The sequence below is a fragment of the Puma concolor genome, chromosome C2, assembly GCF_028749965.1.
Source record: "Puma concolor isolate L17-30 chromosome C2, mPumCon1.1.hap2, whole genome shotgun sequence".
NCBI classification, from domain to species: Eukaryota; Metazoa; Chordata; class Mammalia; order Carnivora; family Felidae; genus Puma; species Puma concolor.
Window position 1 is genome coordinate 118,531,718 of NC_141675.1, and position 24,370 is coordinate 118,556,087.

General features: G+C 35.2%; 1 protein-coding gene across 3 annotated transcripts in view; it reads right to left on the reverse strand.

Moving 5' to 3' along the window:
• Positions 1-24,370, reverse strand: part of EPHA3 (EPH receptor A3) — a 360,579-nt gene that overhangs the window by 261,740 nt on the left and 74,469 nt on the right. For all 3 annotated transcript variants that reach the window (XM_086675678.1, XM_025913295.2, XM_086675679.1), the window contains exon 3: positions 661-1,321. In XM_086675678.1, coding sequence (XP_086531804.1) covers positions 661-1,321 — 661 coding nt within the window. The remainder of the gene's footprint in view (positions 1-660; positions 1,322-24,370) is intronic.

The window sequence follows — 24,370 nt, forward strand, 5'->3', positions numbered from 1 at the left end:
TCCTGGGCAGTCTAAAGGGCCAAATCATGAAGCAGAGATTTCTTTTAAAATTACCCCTCAATACATCAAACGCTATGGTATCCACCCTGGATTTTTAAATAAAATAATCTCTATTAAAGCACTAACACATTGTAAGTGAACGTGTATTTGATGAACAGATACCACTGGAGAATACATTTTATAACAATGAAGTATGTACCACTATGAGGCAGAAAAGCGAACAATGTAGTATCTTATTCTGTTAGAATTAGACTACCTGACTGCCAATGATGTTTCTTCCCTCTGCATAAAAGAGACAGTTTTGGGTTTGTTTGTTTGTTTGGTTGGTTGGTTTGTTTTTCCAGTTGATCTGGAGTTATATTACCGCGGTCATTAAACAGCAGAGAACACTTAAAAATAGCATATGTAACACCTCCAGTGTGGTTCAGGCCAGCACCACATAGTCAAACACGTGAATATCTCTATAACAAACTGTGGATCAACACATCAAGTGAGATAAATTTGGTCTATAAATAGACTCTGTTCAGTTTGAGGCATGTTGTTTGAGGCATGTTTTACTGCCAAGTGAGTTCAGGCTGCGTTCATTTCTTTCTATGACTCAATGATAATAAACCCACAGGTGATTAATACAACTCAAAGGAAAATAGAGAAGACTCTTACCTTGGCACATAAAACCTCTTTCTTCATAGCCAGCATTGCACGAGCACTTGCCAATGGGTACAAGCCATTCACCTTCTGTACTGCAGTACATCCTGGGAGGATCTTCCTCCTTAGAATTGTTAACACAAGAACCTCTAACCTCCACCAGGGATTGGGAATCCATGGGTACTGTGTCTGGAAACATGGCCAGATTCTTCACCGTGAATGGGCACTTTTTGAAGTACACTCTCACAGACACCAAGGCGACACAAGCACCAACATCTTGAAATGCCAAGTAAAATCCCTTTTTGTTGACAGGACCTACTTCTCTAATTTCAGTGTTGAGTTTAAGAATACGGTCTCCGAGATCCATTTGGGTGAAACTTTCATCAGCTGCAATAGTGTCAATCTTTGTAAACTGGTGTTCTCGAAATTTGACCCCATGATCATCATCAGACTCCATGTAGTACAAGTTGAAAGTCTCTTTGCAAGTTCCCAAAACCAGTGGAATGCTATTGCAATCCCGTAGAGTGAACTTGAGCTCCACATAGATCTTCTGAGCTGAGTTCCTGGGGACCCAGTTTGTCCTCAGCCAATTATTTTGACTGTGATCCATGACATTGCACACCTGGTAAGTCCTGATGGGTGTGTAATGTTCATCAACACCACTGATCTCTTCCCACTGAAGAATCAAAGGAGAAAAAAATGAGAAATAATGAAATAAGCATAATGAATAATAATGCATACAAGATCAGGGTGTTAATGGCATCTCAGAAAATACAAAATATTTAAAGAGAAACTTCAGTGTTACTCATTAAAGATCATGTTATGGAACAACTCCATAACTTTCTTATTTGTAAGTTTATTATTTGCAAGTTTCTATATTCATCGACACTAAGTAATTTAAAATTTTGACTAACACATTTGGATTGTATTGTGGTTTGTCAAATAGTCAGGAAAAAATTGCCTGGCAATTGATTAAAACCAGTCAAAGATTCCAGTATCAAAAACCTCAAATCAATTATGTCAAATAACACTATGAAATGGTTTTATTGTACATATATTTTTAATGTGTTTTTTTTTTTGGTTTGTTATTTAAAAAGAGAATGAAAAATACCACTGCCTACAACAAATTTTTATTCATCTTTTTCCAATTTGGTCCAGAATTTTGTAAAATCAGTATCTAGGCATAACAAGGTGAATCTGGATGATGTCATGACCACTTATCTCCATGCATGACATTTTTTAAATATAACCATTTCAAGGAATAGATGTTGGGTGAACCATGAAAGAAAATCTGAAGTAAAAATACAAACATGCCTCCCCCTGCCAACAAAATAAAAAACTAATAGTTATACACGGAAAGCAGAAGATGTAAATGTAGCAAACATTTCAATTCTTAATACGTTTTACTCCCATTGAATTTTACACAAGCAAGAAATAGGTGGCTATTTGGGTTTTCACTGTTATAGCAGTTAAGGTTATCCTAACATAACACGTATTCACTGTAAAAACACTTAAATAGTTTCAGGACTTTGTAGGACAGTGAAGCACTGCTTTCTGTTATCCTTGCGACAGATTTGGGGAAGCTTTTTTTTTTTTTTTCCAACGTTTATTTATTTTTGGGACAGAGAGAGACAGAGCATGAACGGGGGAGGGTCAGAGAGAGGGAGACACAGAATCGGAAACAGGCTCCAGGCTCCGAGCCGTCAGCCCAGAGCCCGACGCGGGGCTCGAACTCACGGACCGCGAGATCGTGACCTGGCTGAAGTCGGACGCTTAACCGACTGCGCCACCCAGGCGCCCCTGGGGAAGCTTTTAAGTTAGCATCACGTTGTGGTACTTACGGTTCTGCAACTATTATACAATCTGTTTCTAACTATTACACCTGTGTCTACACTTTCTTTTTGCCATGCCCAATTTTGTCTCGTGCTACAGGAAAATACATCTTTTGCCATGTCATACTTGAATTCAAAGCCTTCTCTGGCTGACCATTATTTATAAATAACTTCACACTCTTTAGTTTGATACTGGCATTCTTCCAAAAACTGATCCCAAAATACATTGATATTTTTCTAAAAGTTTGAATTGAGACTAGTGAATTACATGTGTCACTTATACACATACTATGCTCTCGTCACTGTAAACCTTTTTACTGTTTTGTCAAAAGCCATGTTAGATTTTCTCTTGTTTATGGTATAACCCCAACCTGACTGTGCTGTTTTCTCCTTGATGCCTTCCATAATCCTGTCATTCTTAAGAAACATTCTGTGCTATATAATCTTTATTAAATACCTAATGCATTTACAAATTTAATACAGTACGCATGCTAAGATTAGTTTTGGTTTCCTATGCATTCGCTACGCTTTGGACCTGTTCATATACTTCATAATATGCAGGACACAACTTCATATTTTGAGAGATGTATAAAAATTATTATATTCTTATAATATATGAAGGAAATCACTCAAAGGAGTGCAAACATAAAGTCGTATTAGAGAATATATTTTAATTTTATAAATAAACAAAATTCTCATGAAACTCATTATAAATGCGTTCCACTTTTTTTCCTCCACTGAGGGAGTTAATTGTTTTCATCATGAATGACAAGTTTTCAATACTTAAACGGACAGCATTTAAGATGTACAAACACTTTTGTAATTATAAATCTTAAAAACACATAATAGTTCCAATCCACAAATTCCAGTCACAAAATTAGATACAATATTAATTTATTGAATTGATGGTAACCACAAGCAAGAAACACAACATTTATTTGGTCTTTGAAACATGTTAAGAAAAAAAAATAAATTATTTACATTAGGATGTTTGAATTATCAAATCCAATATGTAGACCTCACTAATGTAGTAAACAGGTTAAAAACTTCTTACTCTCCCCTGTTCTTCTACCAACCTAAAAACAAAATAAAAGCAAATAGCAAAAACCACTCTTCATGTTAATAACTTTGATTCCAGAGTTTGGAATACAAGAGAAGTGCTCATTATCCAGAAGCAAAATGGGCTTGACCCCACTGTCACACCAAAGTCCATGAAAGGAACAAATTTAGAATGTTTTAGAAAACTCTATAACGAATATACAAGCTATATTTATATATTAATATAAGAAAAGAAACACCCTCACTGTACTTTAAATAATCATCAATATACCATTTTCAAACATCCACTCTATGACTGTATTATACAGGAAGTGTTTAAGAAAAAAGGTGTACCTAAGCATCTAAGTTCTGAGGATTGTACTCTGAATTGCCTGTAAGAGTAAAGTCACAGTTAAAGCAAAATTCATATATATGTTTAATATCAGAAAAATAAAAAAAGTGAACAGAGTTGGAACTCCAAAAAACTCTGATGTTAAAAGTCAGCACTATGTGTAATCTTGTCTATTATTGTTACCGTGGTTCTACGATGACACTGTAAAGAACTATGACATTGTACAGAACTAGCAAAAACTCCAGAGAGAGTTTCTCTCAAAACTTGAGAGAAAATTAGATCATGGATATCATTATTTAAAAATAAATCAAGTGACTTAAAATTTTTAGATCAAGGGTTTTTTTTTTGTTTTGTTTTGTTTTGTTTTTGTTTTGTTTTGTTTTCTTATCAGAATAGATAGGAGTGTGTACTTCAACCGATGAATCAGTTGCAAATTAATCCTGCTATGGACAGTATTTTACTAAACATCAAACAGAGGTTAAGATTAGAGATTTTCACAATTTGAAGTAAAATATGATTTTAATTATAGAGATATCCCCGTAGTTTAACATTTTTCCTCTCAATGCTAATTTGGCAGGCTATCACAAGTCCTTGAATGCTGAGGTATAAATTGCAAGAAGGTAATACAAACAGCACCAGCATGCTTTGCACATAAAAGGCTGCATAGAGCAATTATCACTTCATTAATTTATAATCAAGACCAAATTGCCTGTAAGTGATGGTGGCTTGCCCTCTCAGTCCACTGGCAAAAAGAGCAAGTCCCAAACCCTGGCATTTGCTGAGGACTAAAGACAGTAGAAATAAAATCCCTAAATGAGCACTTTTCTCAATAGCAGCAGCAATAACAGAAATCACTAATTAAAGCTGTGATTGTAATGTTTACACTTCATAAACTTGAAGAATGCTCATGTTTAACCTTTCTTCCTATTCCAAGAACTAAAGTATAATGTTCATAATTTATTAGAAATACTATATTGCCATAGTCATTGTCGCAAGGAAAACCTGGGAAAATAAAATGGGTGCCATATAGAACTAACTGGTGACATACAGAATTGCGCGGTACAAAGAAAAGATCTTTCCCTTCATTTTCCTGATTAAAACAAACAAAAAACTCTGCAAGGGGTTTTCAGCAGTAACGTCTTCAGCAGAAGGGAATACAGAACTAGAAAGAATTCAATTTTTTTTCTAATGGTCAAATTCTCCAAAATCAACAATTTTGATATTTAGTCTCTTTCCCAGATTTTTACCCTGAGATTTTATTATTAGACCACAAAGGCCAGAGCTGAGTTCCTTGTGGTTTTATTTTTATTTTTCCAAATTATTTTGACTATTAGAAAATCATGTATCCAGACATCATCTCCCTAAAAAAGTCATTCTGAAACCTATTCCCAGGGTATAAACACGGTGAGCCTCCCCATTATCAAAACATAGAGTAGGATACAAAGGAGATTATTTATATTTTTCTGGATATAACAGTTCCTTGTCACTGAGTGAAACATATATTTTGGGAGGAAAACATATATTTTTAATAATTTATCAGTATTTAACCTAATAACTATCATTCTGATAAGTCTCAATGATAGTAATTAAGGATTTATACTCATTGATATTAATTACTCTCTTGGACACATTTTTAGCTACTTGCCAATAGGAAGTAAGGAAGAAAATGTTTACATTTTCTAAGAGAGGAGAACTTGCAATATGTTTAGTGCATAGGCTGACATAATTTGGGAAACATTTAAAAAGTAAGAAAAAGAACTTTCATGATTTACCTGATAAGATTTAAAACCAGTTTCTTAGAAATTTGCAGATGACAATAAAAAAAATGATCACCGATAGTCTTAGTTTACAATATTACATTTGCATTTCAATGGTTAATAAGAAACACATTATTCTGCACTTTACTAAGTGCTAATGATGACTAATCTTGCACTCAAAAATTGCATTAGATATTAAGTTGATTCATGCTATTCTTTCTCCACTCATATTTCTTGATCCCATGTTTATTCCCCCTGTACACATGCATAGCCATTTCAAAATTCAGTGTTCATCCTAGAAATACTTGAACATTTACCATGCATCAGCATTTTACACGTGGAAATGCATAATCACTTACAGTAAGAACGTCACTGTCAATTGTCAGGCACAGCTATATCTATAAAAATCATATCTCCATTTATTAATAAATAGTTTTTAGCCCATTCTGGTCTGAAGAGCATGCACACAGATACCTATTTCTAATACCATTCTATAACAAGATAGAGTAAGATAAAAGAGTTGAAACAAGTAAGGAATAGAATTGTTTGGTTTTTAATTTGTCTCGCTGTTGATGTTGATTTTTGGTCAAATCAGAGAATTACCTTTGTAACCAGGGAATGAAAAGAGAGATGGGGACCTGATGTTGAAAACAAACATCAGATAACAAGGTATGGGTTAGAGTCTAAGAATAGAAATGCCCCAAAAGGGCAGGCCTGGGATGGTATGACTGGTAATCTTAATAATAATGACTATTATCCACTCCCCTACCCACCCTTAACTCCTAAGTATTCTACAAAAATTTGATAATCATCAAATTAGAATTGCCTTACTTAAGGGGGGAACAACATCCTAGTTAGGGTAAAGCACACCAAAAAAAGGTAAAAACTAGGAAAGGAGTGAAAGGCCAGACAATAATAATAAGGAAAGCCAACAAAAGATTTCAGAGAGTGAGACAAAGAGTGAGGATGACGTGAGAGCCCTGTTTGGAATTCTCAGGAATACTGAACGTGCCATGGTACTTTCTGTAGCTACAGTAAGCCGCAGACTGTTAAAGACGGTGTCTTCGGGTGTGGGGCTCCGGGGGTCTGCTATCCGTACCTACCTTGGAGCCTCTGTCTTTACTTTAGCCACTCCCTCACACACAAATGGTTCCATCTTCATGCTCAGTGTTTCTCCGTTCCTTAAACCTCTAGACTGAGACAAGAACTAGAGTGGCCACGGATTCACCATCTTGATTTGAGTCGTTTTCCTCCCTGGTGGGGTTCAGTGGTACACTGTGCTGAGACCTCAGGGCTGTTGCCACAGCTTTGCACCTGTGGACAAGTGTGCCATATTTCTGACCACACAGTCTGTCTAATTCCCTACATCGATGGTTCTTATTTCTGGTAACATTAGCCAGGGAGCCTTTTAAGAATACTGCTTCAGGGTTTCTGTCCAAGCTAATTATTTGTTTTTAAATTGTCCAGGCAATTCTAATGTATCCCTAAGGTTGAGAACCAATGTTATACATCCTTTGCCAACAGGATTATTAACCTCGGATGTCTACTTGACTTGGCTGCATACTCCAATACCAGCTTCCAAGATTTATGAATCTCCTCAGAAACTCTGTCTAAAGTTTCTAGATAGCACTGCCCCGTCTCTGTAGAATGGACTTTTGCTCAGCCCTCATCCCATCTGTTTTACGATTTTAGATTTGCCAAGTCCCAGACATGCCTTAAAGAAGCTCACCTGAATAACCTCATCTTCTACCTCCCACAAAGACTGGTAAGATTCTATTCTAACGAGCAAAGTAAATCTAATCATAGTGTTCTATTTCACATCTGGTGGTAAATGCAAAGCGTCTGCATTACAAAAAGATGTAAACAGTGTGTGTGGAAGGGTTACCTTCAAGCACATAGTACTCCTGGTATGAATGCAAGAGAACGGTTTTAGACACCTTACTCTTTTCACAGTTTGCTATAGTTTGGTAGTTTCCCACTGTGATTTTCTGTGGTGATTTGTGATGTCTTAAGATGCCTCTCTAACAGTAGTTTTATTAAATTCTAGGTGCATTTGTTAAATATTTCTATGTAAAGCTTAGATTAGAAGCCAGGGATAGTAAAAAAATAAGTGACATGTGACTTTTGGTCTCCAGAAATTGATGCCAGAGTGAGAGGCATATGTGTCACATAAGGCAGATGACAATACACTTGCTCTTCGAGGTACTTCAAGGACTGGGGAAAGAAAGGATTTCTGCTGGAAGGAAAGTTGTGGGAAAACATTAAGGAAGAAGAGACAGAAGGGTAATAAAGATAGCGCTTCTACAGGTGGAAATATGGGGGCATACACATACTAAGTGTGAGCAAATACAAAGATATGTGAGGACAGAACCTGTTTAATGAATTGGAATCCAGTTTGGCTAGAACACAGGGAGCTGAGCAGTAGGTCTGGGGGCAGTCACTTAGAACAGAAAGGCCTGGGTGCTTGGGTGGTTCAGTCAGTTAAGTGTCTGAGTTCAGTCCAGGTCAGGACCTCACGGTTAGTGAATTGGAGCCCCACATTAGGCTCTCTGCTGTCAGGGCAGAGCCTGCTTTGGATCCTCTGTCCCCTTGCTCTCTGCCCACTACCCACTCACGCTCATTTTTTCTCTCTCTCTCTCATAAATAAACATTAAAAAAATGAGCTTGGATGGCTCAGTCGGTTAAGTGTCTGACATTGGCTCATGAACTCAGGTCATGATCTCGCGGTCCGTGAATTTGAGCCCTGAGTCCAGCACTGTGCTGACAACTAGGAACCTGGAGCCTACTTCGGATTCTGTGTCTCCCTCTCTCTCTGCTCCTCCGCCGCTCACACTCTGTCTCTCAAAATGAATAAATGTTAATTTTTTTTTTTAAAGAAAGGAAATGAACAGAAAGACCTGGGCCAATTTGGAAATATCAATTGGCATGCCTCGACTTCATTTGCCACAGTGGGAAACCACTGAAAATAGGCACAGGGTTAGCTCGGGACTGGGAGTCGATTCTCCAAAGAAAAGAAGAGGGCTTAGGAAAAACCGCTGCAAAGATCCAGAAGAGATGTTGTAAGAAGATAACCTCTGTTGAATGAACGTACACTGAATATTTCCCAAAAGATTATAGAAGGATGTACGTTTTTCTTATGAATGTAACCAGGATACACCCACAAGTGCAGAGAGTAACAGAGCTCATTATACTAGAACTTTTTGACTACTAAAATATATATTTCAGAAAGACTCCTGTTTGTACTGAAAGACTGAAAGCATCGCCAGAAAAAATATCAAAGTGCATGCACATATATAAGTGCATTTTGTTTAAGTTTTCTCTTAATGAAACAGTGCTCTCATTAAATTCGACATATGTCCTTTTAAGAACATTTCATTTATATTTATTGAGTAACTACTGTGTGCCAAGCTCTAGTTCAATAATGTAGTAACAAAAGAGATAAACAGGGTACCTGAACTTAAGGAACATATTGTCTTTGTGTTATATCCATCGTTATATCAACTTTTATTTTATAAAGACATATTCACTTATTTTTTTATTCATTATTCGTTCTCCTCTACATAGTCTCTGGTTCGGCTCATCTTTCCCCTCCCATACATCTAGCACGGTGCCTAAAATCAAGTAGCCAATTTACTAAATTTACTAAAATTCAATATCACGCAATGTGCCAAATATTAAAGTTACATAACTAACAAAGCACAGAAGTATGCTTTCGGGTGAATAATGAATTGAATTTTAAAAATCAATATTTTGTATAATTATGTCTCAAAGAGTGGCCCTACTGAGTAAATATAAAACCGATTCTATGTTTCTAAGCATTTTTGTAATAAAAAAAATTCACAGGAAGTAAATTGCTAGGAACTATGTGTCAATAAATTTATAATAAAGATTTTTAGAATAGATGGTGACAGGGGCGCTTGGGTGGCGCAGTCGGTTAAGCGTCCGACTTCAGCCAGGTCACGATCTCGCCGTCTGTGAGTTCGAGCCCCGCGTCGGGCTCTGGGCGGATGGCTCAGAGCCTGGAGCCTGTTTCCGATTCTGTGTCTCCCTCTCTCTCTGCCCCTCCCCTGTTCATGCTCTGTCTCTCTCTGTCCCCCAAAAAATAAATAAACGTTGAAAAAAAATTTAAAAAAAAAAAAAAAGAATAGATGGTGACAGAAATTTGGAAGATGAAGAAAAAGAATCTTAAAGTCTGGGAGATGGTGGAAAAACTTTCAAAAATGAATCAAAATGCTTGAAGATCTACCAGAAAAGTGAATTTCTAGTCAGAGGGACCGATTTGCAATAGATGTGATCAATGTACCAAAATATAAAAAATACCATGTGGAAATTTATACAAATTCCCATTGTCAAACGTTTTCAATTTGAATTTATTTTTTCTGCAAGGGAATGAATATCAATATCAAAGGAAATATAGGAAAAGTCCAATTTGCATTATAGCGTTTTGATTTTTAATGGTGAAATATTTCTATTTATAATGGAAAACACATAATTGCAAATATGGTATTCTTAGAACTATAACCATATAGTACATACCATTATCTAAAAATTATCTCAGCAAAAAGGAGGTTGATGTGGTTAAAAAACAATTTAAGAAACCATTTATCTATCCTTAAAAGTTGGAAAAATTGTTTATATTTATCAGTGATTTTCTCATTCTGTGTTCTTATTCACATATAGCCAAATGACTTTACTTTTTATAGAATAAATTTCCTTGAAAATTAGGGAGTAGGACATTGAAACTATCATGTTTCCAATTCTTGGGAAAATGTTCAATATGAAATTGTCCAATAAAAAGGTAATTTTAGAATTCAGAATAACTGCTTGGAAATAATGGGGGGAAATTCCATGCACATTGGTTTCACTTGTCTAGACTGAAAACTGTGCTAAGATGGACATTTACAGAATTATTACAAATGGCCAACTACTTAGAAATTAATGCATAGCAGTGACAGCAGTACATTTCATATCAGTTGTGAGATTCATGTAATTTCCTGCTATGATAATGGGTCACAGCCACAGTAATTCATAGCAATTTACGATATACCTGTGGAGCACTCACAGTGACGGAAATGAAATTAACTCATGTCACTGTGGAACATATGCTAAGTTTTATAGATCTTCAGATAACTAAGTTTATTTTTAACACAATAAGTGTGATTCTTGAGAGCAATTCCCTGAAATGTAAGCTGCTTTACAGCAAGCATTTTAAAGCTGCAGATTTCTTCTGCAGTTCTTTTCACAAGGGTGGCAAATTTATTTCACAGGAATATTTTTAATCCTTTATCCATTGATATCCTGGGGAGCCCAGATTAAGGGTCTAAACTCTAGAGACAAAGGGCTAGGATTTGAAACCTAGCTCTGCTACTTAATAGGAAAATCAGCCGATTTCCTTTTTTTCCTTAAGTTTATTTATTTGAGAGAGGAGAGAGGCAGAGGGAGAGAAAGAGGCAGAGGGAGAGATAATCCCAAGCAGCCTCCATGCTATCAGTGGAGAGCCCCACTCCTGGGGCTCGATCCCACAACCTGTGAGATCATGACCTGAGCCAAGATCAAGAGTTGGATGCTCAACTGACTGAGCCACCCAGGTGCCCCTACTGACCCTGATTTAATTCACACATCTGTAAAATGGGAAAAAAATAATAGTAAACTCTGGAGATGTGACCAACAGTAGATTATCTATTTAAAATAGGTATAATCTTGCGCCGCACTGGGAAGCAGTAAACAAATATTATTTATTACTTTGCTAAAGCTGAGTTAACTGCAAATGTCATCAGAATACACAGATTTTTTCCATATAAAATAATAGGAATATGTTTCAAATTCAAGCTTTCCTTGTTTCCTATTTTTTTTAACTCATCCAGGATTTATTTATTTACTTAAGGTCACCACAAATTGTGACAAGTGTATTTTGTTTTACTGTCCTGAAATTCAATAAATATAATAAATAACAAAACTTAACAATACTGAACCAATTCATGTTTTATTATAAATGAATCTGCTGTCTTTTATCTTTGAGAAGTTTGCTATTCTAGGTGCAGTACATTTCTGCCAATAATATTCCACAATGTGCCAGGTACCATATATAGTTCTTTAATTTTATTAGACATTCCACTTCAATTCCTTTCATTATTCTTTTTTTAAAATAAAAGGTATATAATCTATCTGTATAACATGCTAACACTCATATTCTATAATTTAATAAAATGAAAATATATATTATTCTTACTATGGTTTTACTCCATACTGGTCAATGTGTGGTGTCGATTATCTCATATCAGCATGGAAATAATAATATTTTCTTTCATATAGGATTATTCAGTTGCTTAATAGATGATATTGATAGTTAATAAGTGCTTACATAGTTCTTACCATTAACTAGGTAAAAAAATATTTATCAAGCCCTTACATACTATAAAATTATTTTCTGGTACTCTCATTATGATAAGGATGCAGAAGTGAGGGTTTCCTGCCCTTGAAAACCTTACATTATAAAAGCAGATATATGTGTCTACAAGTCTTAACATTAGACAGTCATTCATTTGTTCAACAGAAATCCATTGCAGGCCATGTGCTCTTCTACTCCCTGGGGACCTCCTCCCCTTCATGAAAAAAATAATAAGAATGCCACCAGTGTTTTCATAGAGCTTATGTTGTACTGAGAGAAAACAAAGAGTAAGCACACACACACACACACACACACACACACACACACACACAGAGGCATACACACGATAGGTATGATGGTGATAATCATTACAAAGAAAAACAAAGATAAAAACAGGTTAAGAGGAGTGAATACCACAAATGGGTTGATTAAAATGATATTTTAGATAGGGTAACCAGGCATAAGGTCTCATGTCTGCAGCCACCTGAATGGAGTGAGAAGCCAGGCCAAGAGAATATCCACTGATAAAGTAGCTCAGGCTGAGAGAACAGAAAGTCCGTTGGCTAGGAGACTGAGGATGGTGTTATAATCCAGGCATAGCACAGAAGCCAATAGGGCTGAAACAGAGTGACCCAGGCATTAAGTGGTAAAATACTAAATCAGAGAGATTGTTGAATATAAAAGCATTTAGGTCATTGTTGACCACGTGACGGAATTTGGATTTTATTCTCAGAAAAAATCAGAAGTCAGTAAAGGGTGTGGCCAGAAGAGTGACATGATCTGATTCATGTATTAAAAAGGTTAAGAGCTGCTGTGTAGGAAATAAACTTTAAGGAGAAGTGGTCTAAGTGGTGAGATCATTAGGAGGTTATCATAATAGCTTAGGTGACAGAGGACAGAATGTTATCAATAAGACAGAGAAAGAATAGATCAAGTTCTGGAAATATTTTGGTAGTACAGCCAAAGGATTTGATGATACATTGGGTGTGGGACATTAGAGAAGGGTGGAGAATGTCATATATCCATCAAAGAATGGCAATGACCAGTGTGAGGCCAGAGAAAGAGAAGAACAGCTAAGAGATGGCATTTAGCAAGAAATTTAAACATAAGTGGAATTTTTGATGAGTAAAAATAGGTAAAGATGGAGAAAAGAGGAAAAGGAACACAATCCAGGCACAGGAAGAAATATGGAAAAATGCATAAAAACACAAAAGTACTAACTCAGTTTGGTTATCATGAAGCAGATAAAATGAAAGAGGAAGCTTCCTTGATTAATTCAACATGTTTTTACTAAACACCTGTTATACACTAGGGATTCTATTAGGTGCTGGAATTATATCAACAACCAAAATGTCTGAAATATCTCTCCGTGGGGAGCTTACATATTAGTGGAAAAGACAGACCAAAAAAAAAAAAAAAAAAAAGATAAGTTAAATTTACATTTTCTTGTATACTGGTATGTTTTAAGAAGAAGCAATAAAAGACAAGGAGAGGAGACAGTTGTGTATGTTGGGAGGAAGAGAAGATTTTAAAACAAATGACCCAGGGGCACCTGGGTGGCTCAGTTGGTTAAGCATCCAGCTCTGGGTTTCAGCTCAAGTCATGATCTCATGGTTTCATGAGTTTGAGCCCCGTGTTGGGTTCTGAGCTGACAGTGTGGAGCCCGCTTGGTATTCTCTCTCTCTCCCTCTCTCTCTGCCCCTCTCTCACTCATGGGTGGGCTCACAAGCATGCTCTCTCTCTCTCTCTCAAAATAGATAAACTTTAAAAAAATATTAAAAAAAACCCCAAAGGACCCAGAAAGACCTCACCAAAAATGTTAATTAAACACCTGAAAGGATGGGCTCCTGGCAAAGGAAGACTTCACTGAGTAGGTGATATTTTAGTAAAGAATTATGGATGCATCAGGAAAGAGCATTCAAGGCAAAGGAAAAAGAAGTAGAAGGCCCCGAGGAGTGTATCTGGAATAAAAAGCCACAAGGAGTAAGGTGTATGTGGTTCCTCAGAAGAGGGAGGAAAAGAATATAGCACGGGAAGACTGGGGAAGTTGGAAGAGTTAGGGTCCAATCCAGGATCTGAGTAAAGGATCAACAAGACTCGTATTTCATAGCCTCAATCTGGCAGCTCTACAGAGAATACTAGAAAACTGGAGAAGTGGGAGATGATCATCATGGTTTGGAATGTAACTAATTCATCATTCAAGAGATTCCAATAAAGATCAGATTTAGGGACATAACTTTGACAAGAGTACAGTAAAACCTTGGTTTGCGAGCATAATTCGTTCCGGAAACATGCTTGTAATCCAAAGCACTTGTATATCAAAAAAATTTCCCCATAAGAAATAATGAAAACTCAGATGATTCATTCCACACCCCAAAAATATTCATATAAAAATGATTACAACACTGTAACATAATACAAAACAACCAAGAAAATACAAAATACAAATATAAGGAAAAATAAAAAAAGTAACCTGCACTTACCTTTGAAAATCTTATAGCTGGTGTGAGGGTGACAAGAAAGAGGAGGGTTGTTTTGTAGGACGACTTTCATTATCATTAACGGATGTTGACTACAGTACAGTATTAATAAACTCTTGTCATATATTGCATTTAATGTAACTGGCAATAAGGTACCAGAGGAGAGGGTTTATTATCTCCAGGCATTCTGACCTAGAATGAAGCGAAGAATTCCTAACCTCACTCTTATATGGAAAAGCAAAGGACCATCTATAGGTGCCCTGAAGTGACAAAAAAATACACTAGTGCCCGTTGTGGGCATCTTCCAATGTTCTGAAAAATCAGGGACTTCAGTCAAACACTGTGGCCTGAGACCGAGCATCTGAGCATGGGAGACAGATGATCACCCACAATTCTGCAGAGAGAGAGGAGAGACAGAGAAGAACCATTGGCTCAGTTGTGATCATGTGATGCTCGGCATCATGTACTACTCATATTGCAAGACACTGCTCCTTTATGTTTGCTTGTCTTGCGGAACACTTGCAGAACAAGTTACTCACAATCCAAGGTTTTACTGAATTTGGGACTGATTGGAGGAATGGAGGGCCATGAATTCCAAAGTTACTGTGGTTAGTTAAGAGAGGGTGGTTTGGCTGTTTTGCTCATTATTGATTCCCAGCACCTAACATAGCTCCACATAATCCATTCACTAAATGAGCAAATGAATGGGTTAATTTTTTGAAAGAGAGTAATATTTCAGGAGTAGTACCATGACTTGGCAATTAATGGATTTTTGGCTTGAGAAAATTAAAGCCCTGAAAATGACTCTGAGGTTTTAAAGCTAACATTTGATAATCATATTGACCATTTTATGACGATGTTACTAGTAATGGGCTTTCTCAGAAATGCATTATTTTATCCCTTCAAAAGCCCTGCACTCCAAGTGCTATTATCAAGTAATTCTGGAGTTAAGACAAAGAAAAGGTCAGTAAGAGATTCAGCCACTTGCCCCAAATTGGACAGCTGGTAAATGGCAGAGCCTAGACTCAAACTCAGAACACTTCCATTACAAAGCCTTTCCTATTTTCCACTAATCTGTGTTGATGACTTGGAGATAATGCCATTAGCAGAGAGAGGCAGCAATACAGGTAGAAAAAGTTATAGGAAGAAGGGGAGAAGTTTTGTTTAATATAAGCTAAGTCTGACATGTCAACATGAAACACAAAGATTTTTTTTCAAAAGTTAGAAAGGTCATCTAGAAGTCATGGGAGAAAAAAGGGTGGAAGAGTAGAAATTCAGATTTTGAAGTTTCATAATTAAAGCTTTGGAATTGGTTATGATGATTAAAAAAGAAAAAAAGGAATTTTAGAAACCGTATGAAATGCTTATGTTTAGAGGTTAGGAAGAGAAAGATGAGCTGATGAAAGAGATGAAACTTTTACAAAAACTGCTCTTTCAAATCATCTATATTAAAATCATCTACCACATCAAAAAAGGTCTTCAAGTATGGTAAATACTGCTGGAAAAGGAGCATTTATAGAGATGGGATTAGAATAGGGAGAAAACAAGGCAGAGATAGCTAACTGACTAACAAGCCAGGAGGGAATTTTAAGAATTTTTTAATTTAATATGAAGAATAGAGTAAAAAGTATAAGGTCTGAGAAGAATAAACCAGTAAACAGAAGGATATTGCTGACTTGGTGACTAATAAAAATGTTTTTGTTCGTTTGTTTTTAGGTAGCAGAGGTGTTTCCAAAACTTTATGGAATGAAGGCGGTTACAGCAGAGAAGTTGCTGAGGCAGCAACTGTAACTTTTGAAAAAGCATTTTATTGTTGAACAGAAAAGATCAGTGCATTCCATGGATACAGGGCTTGGAATAGTGCATTTACCACATAAAGAGACCTTGAGGCTTTCTTTACAAGAAAAGAAATTGATATCTGGAGACAAAAATGTCTAATGTCACAATGCTAATAAGGGTCCAACCTAGGCCAACCAAGATTCAGGTCTTATGCTCAGTCCTATATGAGTGCCAATACACCAGACTACCTCTACAAGACAGAAAGGACTGATTTTAACGTCAGTTTTGGAGAACTCTGATCCACTAGTAATCTATAGAAATTTTGACTGTAAATTCCCCCCGGTTACTGGCAAAGATTAATGGGTTTGAAACAAATGCAGGAACATGGTATTACTATATGTTTAGATGAAGTCTGGTTGCGTTATTTTATAGTACGTTTTAACATGTTTTGAAATATTAGTATTTTTTAAAGAAAAGCTAATTTCTGGAAGAATACTTGAGAATAGACTTACCTCTATTTCAATTGTGACTTAAAGGTAATTGTAAACAGAATAATTGTGGTAAATATTCCACTATCAAAACTATCATATGATCATAGATGTTCTACAATATATAGTGTATAGTGTTTCACAGCCCAAAGTGGATGTTATTAGGAGTAAAAACAATGAAATAACATGGGATGTTAAATAGACACATGCTCAGGATTAAAAAAAGTGTAATACATGAGATGTTCATAAAATTTTAGGGATGAATGAAAATCTTAACACTTTGAGCACGGAGAAATGGTCCAGTATTATTTGCCTAATGTTTATATAGTATGTAAATATACTGGAAGAAACTTACAAAACTAAATGGTGTATATTCAGAACATTCTCTTGTGTAATAAAAATTTTCAAAGAAAAAGGAATTGATCTAAATAAAAATGATTGAGAATTTTTTTCTAATGACAAATTAAATTGTGTAAAATAGGTTTACCAAATTGTAACAACTATCCCCACAGTGATGCCAAGACCATTACCAGTTGGGGAAATAGTTAATAATTATCAACAGGGCAATTTTGAACTTAAAAAAAAATTAAATCCAAAAATCATAGCCAACTACTTAAGTTACAGAGTTCTTGTTTGCTCTGTGTACAGTTTGACCAATTGTTTGTGGTATCTCAAATGTTCCCATATCTTATAAATGGCCCACATAAAGAAAAGGTATTCAACAGAATTTATTCTGTGGTTTCAATATTCTATTAACATAAACTACAGTGTTATACCATTATACCTCTATTTGCTATCCAAACTAATTTTTGTTCAACTTTCTACAAAATATTTCAGAGAATATCCACAGATAAATTCAAAGTTCAGGTAGAAATGATAGATGTGCCAAGATATACTTATTTGAAAATGCTTTTCTAAATTCTGCTTCTAATGTTACAACTGATGATCAGCTCTGATCTCCTGGTCAAATTAGGCTAAAGCTGATATATTTTAAAACAATTGTTTGTGCTGGATTAGCAGCAGGATGGCTCCCAATATTATTTTCCTAATATTACATGCCTCCAGAAGACTTCAACATCCAGAGCTATTTGGCACCTAAAATGGTAACATGTTTCAATTTGTTTGCATTATGACCCCCTTCAAAATATAGAACCCAAGTCAATTCTTGGTAATGAAATCGGATTATAGCACTATACCGAAGAAAGCTAGTACACCTGATATACGTACACCTGAAAGAAAATGTTCTGGTGTGATGCCCTAGTCAACTTTGTATTCTTGTTACTGGAGAGCTAATTCCTAAATCCCACAATGATTTAGGTTGTTATAAATACCATTTAGTATTTATTTTACTAAGTTTTACACATATATTATTATATGTGATATATACTATTTTACAATATATGGTGTTGATTTTATACAGTGTATTTTACCCTTGTTCATATTCATTATCATAGTTTACTGCTTTAAAGCTTTAGCCTTGTTATTTTGAAGAGAATTAACTCTTTATTCCTATAACTCTGAATCCAAGAAGGCCAAGAGTACAATATTTTTAATATCAACGGTCATCCAACAGTATTATAGGTGTCAAATGTAAGTTAATGAACACTGCACGGTGTATTGTGGTTTCTAGAACAGATGTCTAGGAATTCCTTTTTCCCCACGCTTGACTAGTCCCCAACACAATCATGCCCTGAATACTTTTTATTGAGCAGATATATTTTCTGAGTTCTTGATATTTGTAATTTAATATTATCCCCCTAACTAATCTCAGGGGTAAAGAGTATTAATATCTTCTTCCCATCGATGAGGACACTAAGCTTCCAAAAGATTACAGATCTTGCTGACACACTTTAGGAAGGACAGAGAGGAGGTGTGAACTCGCAATCGAGCTCAGATTGCACTCTTAATCACACTTCTCTGTTGATTGGGTTTTGCTTATCCTACTTTTTTTTCTGGTTTTTATTATTATTATTTGAGGGGGAGTGCAGTTACAAAAGACACTCTATGCCACAGTTCCATAAATAGGAAATCAAAATTCCTGTTTTCCCTGCTCTGCTGCTTCCTAGTGCCTACTAGCTACTCTTTGATCTTCAAGCCCCAGTTCATATGGCACCTTGTCAGTGAAGAATTTTCCCTCTCTAAGACGGAGTCACTTGTTCCTTAGCTATGCACTTGCATTACCTCCTAAATAGTTCTACTCTTGCATATATTACCTCCTACTGCACTGATTTGCTTCAACATTTTTCTCCAAAGAGGTTACATTTTCCCTGAAGGTAAATTTATATGATCTTTAAGAGTACAAATTCTCTGTGTAGCTGAGAGAATCCAGCAGAGTGTTTGAAAATTCATGTATTTGCAAGCGCAGATCATATGAAAGTATAAAGCTAGCTAAGCATAACCAGGACTCAGAACTGTGGTAAGCGAGAAAGTACATTGGTGGCCTGAAGAAATTCCACTTTAATTTTTCATAAACACTCCTGTCTCCTAATCTATAATAATACCTAGCAGGGTTCATCCAATAATATTGGATGAGCAAATAATACTTGCTCAACTAATGAAAGAACATTATATTTTAAATAGTTCCAATAAAAAAGAACAAAATGAAATGGGTAAGCATTTAACCATATGTTATAGGCTGAATTGTGTCCCACCCACCACCAAATCCATAGTGTTGAAATTCTAACCCTAAGACCTTCAGATGTAACCATATTTGGAGATAGGTCCTATAAACAGATGATAACATTAAGATCATTAGGGCAGTCCTAATCCAACATGACTGGGGTCTTTATAAGAAAAGGAAATTTGGACACAGACACATACAGAGGAAAGACTATGGGAACACAGAGCAAGAAGACAGCTATCTATAAGCCAAGGAGAGAGGCCTGGTACAGATTCTTCCCTTGTGTCCCTTGAAGGCACCAACTCTGCCAACACCTTGATCTTGGACTTCTAGCCAGTAAGAAAATAAATTTCTATTGTTTATGCCACCCAGTCTGTGATACTTTGTTATGGAAGCCCTAGTAAAGAATATACCATGTAGTCACATTTCTGAAAAATTGAAAAGTATAATTTTTCAAGTAAAAGTTGTTTTGGGTACCCAGTTAATTGGTTGATTTATTATATTGTTCTCCAAAATTTCTCGGTTAATGTTTTCATTAGATATGTCTCTTTCATTGAAGAGAGTTAGAAAAAGAAATGAAACCTCTTTTATTATAATCATGTCAGTCCAAAAAAAAAATTAACATTTTTATTTACCAGCTTCTTCTAGAAGGGGCCAAAGTTAAGGTAAATGTGACCTGATTTCAATGAGATATATAAAATATAAAAAAAGGAGCAGATACACCCTTTAGGTTAAGGAGTCATGAAACAGTTAAGTAGTAAAACCCTGAGCTGCTACAGATGGAGGATGTTTAATAGTTTGCACAGGAAGTAGTTTAGAGGCCAAGTTTCTGCACAATGAGAGACCTGTTTTCAGCTAAGACCTAATGTTGAAATTATGCTTCCAAATAAAAGTAGCCGAGTTGAAAATTTGTTTTCCATTATTACATTTGGGTGGAAAATAGCATGGCTACCGCACAATGGAAGGCATATATAAATAATAAATTACAGAACACACTAGGCAAAATTAATGTCTTCTTATGAATTCCATTATTATAAATAGAGTACCTAAAGTGATTTCTTTTTAAGAGTAGCTGGTATAAAAAAATATTGCAAATGAAAGGAAGTGTTCTTTTTTGAAATAAAAGTAACTGAGTCAGGTCAATGAACAACTCACTATAACATCATCTGAAACCAGGACTTTGCAAGAAGAGAAAAGTCAAAAGAGAGCTAGGTCTTTTAGTATAGTTTTCAATACTATTCTTGGAATTAAGGACTGGACATTATACCAATGCAATGAAAGTCTGGACATTAATATCAGAATCCCACTTTGTATCAGATAAACTTATGGTATACTTCCAACTTGATGATGTAAGAAGCCTTCTTGTTTGGTCATATCCATACTCAAGACATACTCAAATTTATTCCCTTCAGAAATTTTTAACATCTTCTAAACAGATTGTAATCTATTGAACTACTACACTCCAGGCAACACCAAATGAAGAAAAGGTTTCTAGAGGAGGAAGACAAATTAATGATAAGCTTTGTCAAATGCTCCTAGTAGATAAGAAAGATGAGGGTTGAAAACTGAGCCACTGCATTTGGCAACATGGATATCACTGGTGTGCCTATTATAGAATGAGACTTCAACTGGCTTATGCCTTTCTAAATTGTTTCCTCAACAACATTTATTAAAGAAATATTATGTGTTGGCACTAAAGCAGTAACCAAAAAATAATGAAATCCATTTATCTTCATAATACAAATTATTAAATCAGAAAATAAATAAAAACAAAATACCCATTAAAACCCTATATGCTTTCAGATTGCTTGTTTTCATTTAGGATATAATAATTACATAATTTAAAACATTTAAAATTGTCAAACAAAACAGAATGAGGTGCTTAGAATTTTTGTGTGTGGGTTAATTAATATATATTAGATTTGTTTTCCAACAACTCAAGAGAGTTGCTATACTGCATTCCTCAACCCAATTCTTTAAGTGATGCCACAGAGCTATGTCATGGTCAATTATCTCAGATAAGTGCCTATAGTGACAAGACATTTGCTTAATTTAGACTTTTCATACACAGGCAAATGCACACAAACAAGATACATCAATAAATATTTTCTTTGATATTTACCAATTAATTCTAGGAATACATAATCAAAACAAGGTGATATCTTTTAGAATTATAGTGACATTACAAATCTAAATTCATCATTTAATTTAAAATTAATGAACATTTATTTCTTATATACTTTATTCATAAATGTTCACGTCACTTTACTAACATCTATCTTCGTATCTTATTTGATGCAATAATATTTTGTATATACATTTCTAAAACACTAATTTGATATAATAACATGGTAAAGGACTTTTAAAAAGTAATTCAAAAATGGTAAGGTATGCACATGAAAATAAAAATTAAAGTCTGTAGTACCCCAAAAGAATACATTCACCATATGAAGTGAGAATTTAAACAGTACACTGTTGTTAAGTTCAATATAATTTCACGATTAATATAAATCTGAATAAAGAATTTTAATTTCATTAGAAAAGGAAAATAAAGCAGCATTTTGTATGGCATAACTCAGAGCTCTACAAAAATGGACACATAGAAAATTAAAGATTAAAAACATAGCTCAGGTAACAAAAAATTCAATAAATTCAACAAACAGGTGCATACTGTATCATTTCCTTGGTTTAACAAGTCTTTGAAATGTTATCTTTCTACACAATGGAATTTTCTATAGAATTCCCCATACACAACATGTTTTTCTATTGTCATTTACCTAAACACTGAACATACTGTGGAATCAGTACTGCTGGGCTGAATGAAACTGTAAAAAGCACCAGCTGGCTGTATTCAGAATGGCACTTGTCCAGGTCTCAAATGTCTTATTTATATACAGTGGAATTCTGCCAGCTGTTTAATATTTAGGGCTAATAAATGTAATTGGCAGTACTACACAAGCACAACTAACAAAATATCAGAAAATACTTCTCAATGTGAAGTTTGACTTGTTCTCATTTCACATAATTCAATTTGTGACAGTGGAAAATAAGTTTAAGCAATTTTTCTTTTGAAATAATAAAAAACTTTTAAAGAAAAAATGTAAACGAAGCTGTAGGTGAGTTGTAAGCTTACCATCTGGTCTACATTTTATTAAACCAGGGGCATATATTGATAGGCAAAGTTTACACCATTATACGGATGAACAGAGGTATTTAGACAGGTCCCTATGCCTCTTAGACAAGGTAAAGGTTATTAAGTCCTTGAGGAAGTCCCAATCTAGTGTCAAAATAAATTAATATTGCTTGAAAATACAGTGAGATTTTACCAAGAGAGGTTTATAGATGGAACCTCTAACTGTGTTAGTCAAAAATATAACATTGTGAACAGATTTTCATTTCTACTAACAAACAGTAAATATGCATCTCCTGATAAGGAAGGAAGGAAGGAAGAAAACAAAAGGAAAGAAAGGAAAAGAAAAGAAAGAAAGAAGAAGAAAGAAAGAAAGAAAGAAAGAAAAAGAAAGAAAGAAAGAAAGAAAGAAAGAAAGAAAGAAAGAAAGAAAGAAAGAAAGAAAGAAAAGAAGAAAGAAAGAAAGAAAGAAAGAAAGAAAGAAAGAAAGAAAGAAAGAAAGAAGAAAGAAAGAAAAGAAAGAAAGAAAGAAAGAAAGAAAGAAAGAAAGAAAGAAAGAAAGAAAGAAAAGCCTTTCTTGCAAACAAATTAAGTAGTGTTTTTCTATGCTTTAAATTTGACAATAGGGTGATCTTCCTCTCAAAATACTAAGACAACAAATTCCACCAGTAAGTCATTATTTCATCTAAATTAGCCTAAAAATGACTGTACCCTGAAAGTGATATTATATCAATCCTAAACCATCATTTGCATAATCACATGACTATGTGAACCCAGAATGCTCTGATAGCATAAGAAGTGGAAGGGCAGGGCTGTGTAGAGACTGTTAGCACCAACATGAAGTGAAAAATGGAACTGAAGACCAAACACCTTCTTCAACCCCCCCCTACTCCACACTTCGCCCTAAAGAAGACATTAAAAAAAAGTTCTTTAGCTAATAGTGACATATTAGGAGGAGAGATGGTGAGAAACTAAGAGATCTGAATTCTAATTCTGTTCCCAGCACTTTCTATGTGACATTTGGTAATTACTAACTACCCCTAAATCTCTAATTTCTCACTTACTAAATATACACCAAACATAAGTTCCCTTCTGCATAACTAGTCACTTAAATGCCCAAATCATCCATAGTTAATGCTGGATTAGCCATCTCACAGATTAACATGTACCTTGGGGGCAGCAAAGTCACCAAAAGTCAGTTTTTTTAGGTTTTTTTTTTTTTTTTGAGTTTCCAATATTTATAAAGATTTTTGATGTATTTAAAACTTAAAAAAAATAAGCATACAGAAGGTTTTGTCTGGGGAAAAGTCAGAATTTCTCTGAACTTTCTTATATGCCTGATGCTGTTTTTACTTTGAATTATGTATCAAGAGAAAGCATAATGATTCAAGATTTGGGTTCTTAAATATTCCCTGACTACAAATGCACATACATAGACACAGGTTGTCTTCATAGTACAGTCATGCAGATCAAGTACAGAGCTCATCAAGAGAGTAATCTGGAAATAGGAAGAAAGCAGACAATAAAGTTGGCTCTTCTATTTCAGACACACAGAAATCAAGAACATACTTTCCGAACTGGAGATACCAAACTCCCTGATGGTAATGGCCACAAGATTTGGATGGGTTTGGATCTTTTAATCCCAGGACCAGTAGTTCCTCATGTGACATCCGAATATCACTGCTACTTTTCTTTCCCTGTCTTCCCACCTGATTTCCCATCATCATCTTGCTACAAAACACTCGGCCTTACTAGAAAATGGTAAACATGGTGAGATGTGGACTAGGGTAAAACTATTCAATTTTTGATTTTTGTTTCATTTTGTTTTAGCAATCACAAGGGATACCAAGGATTCTGGCAT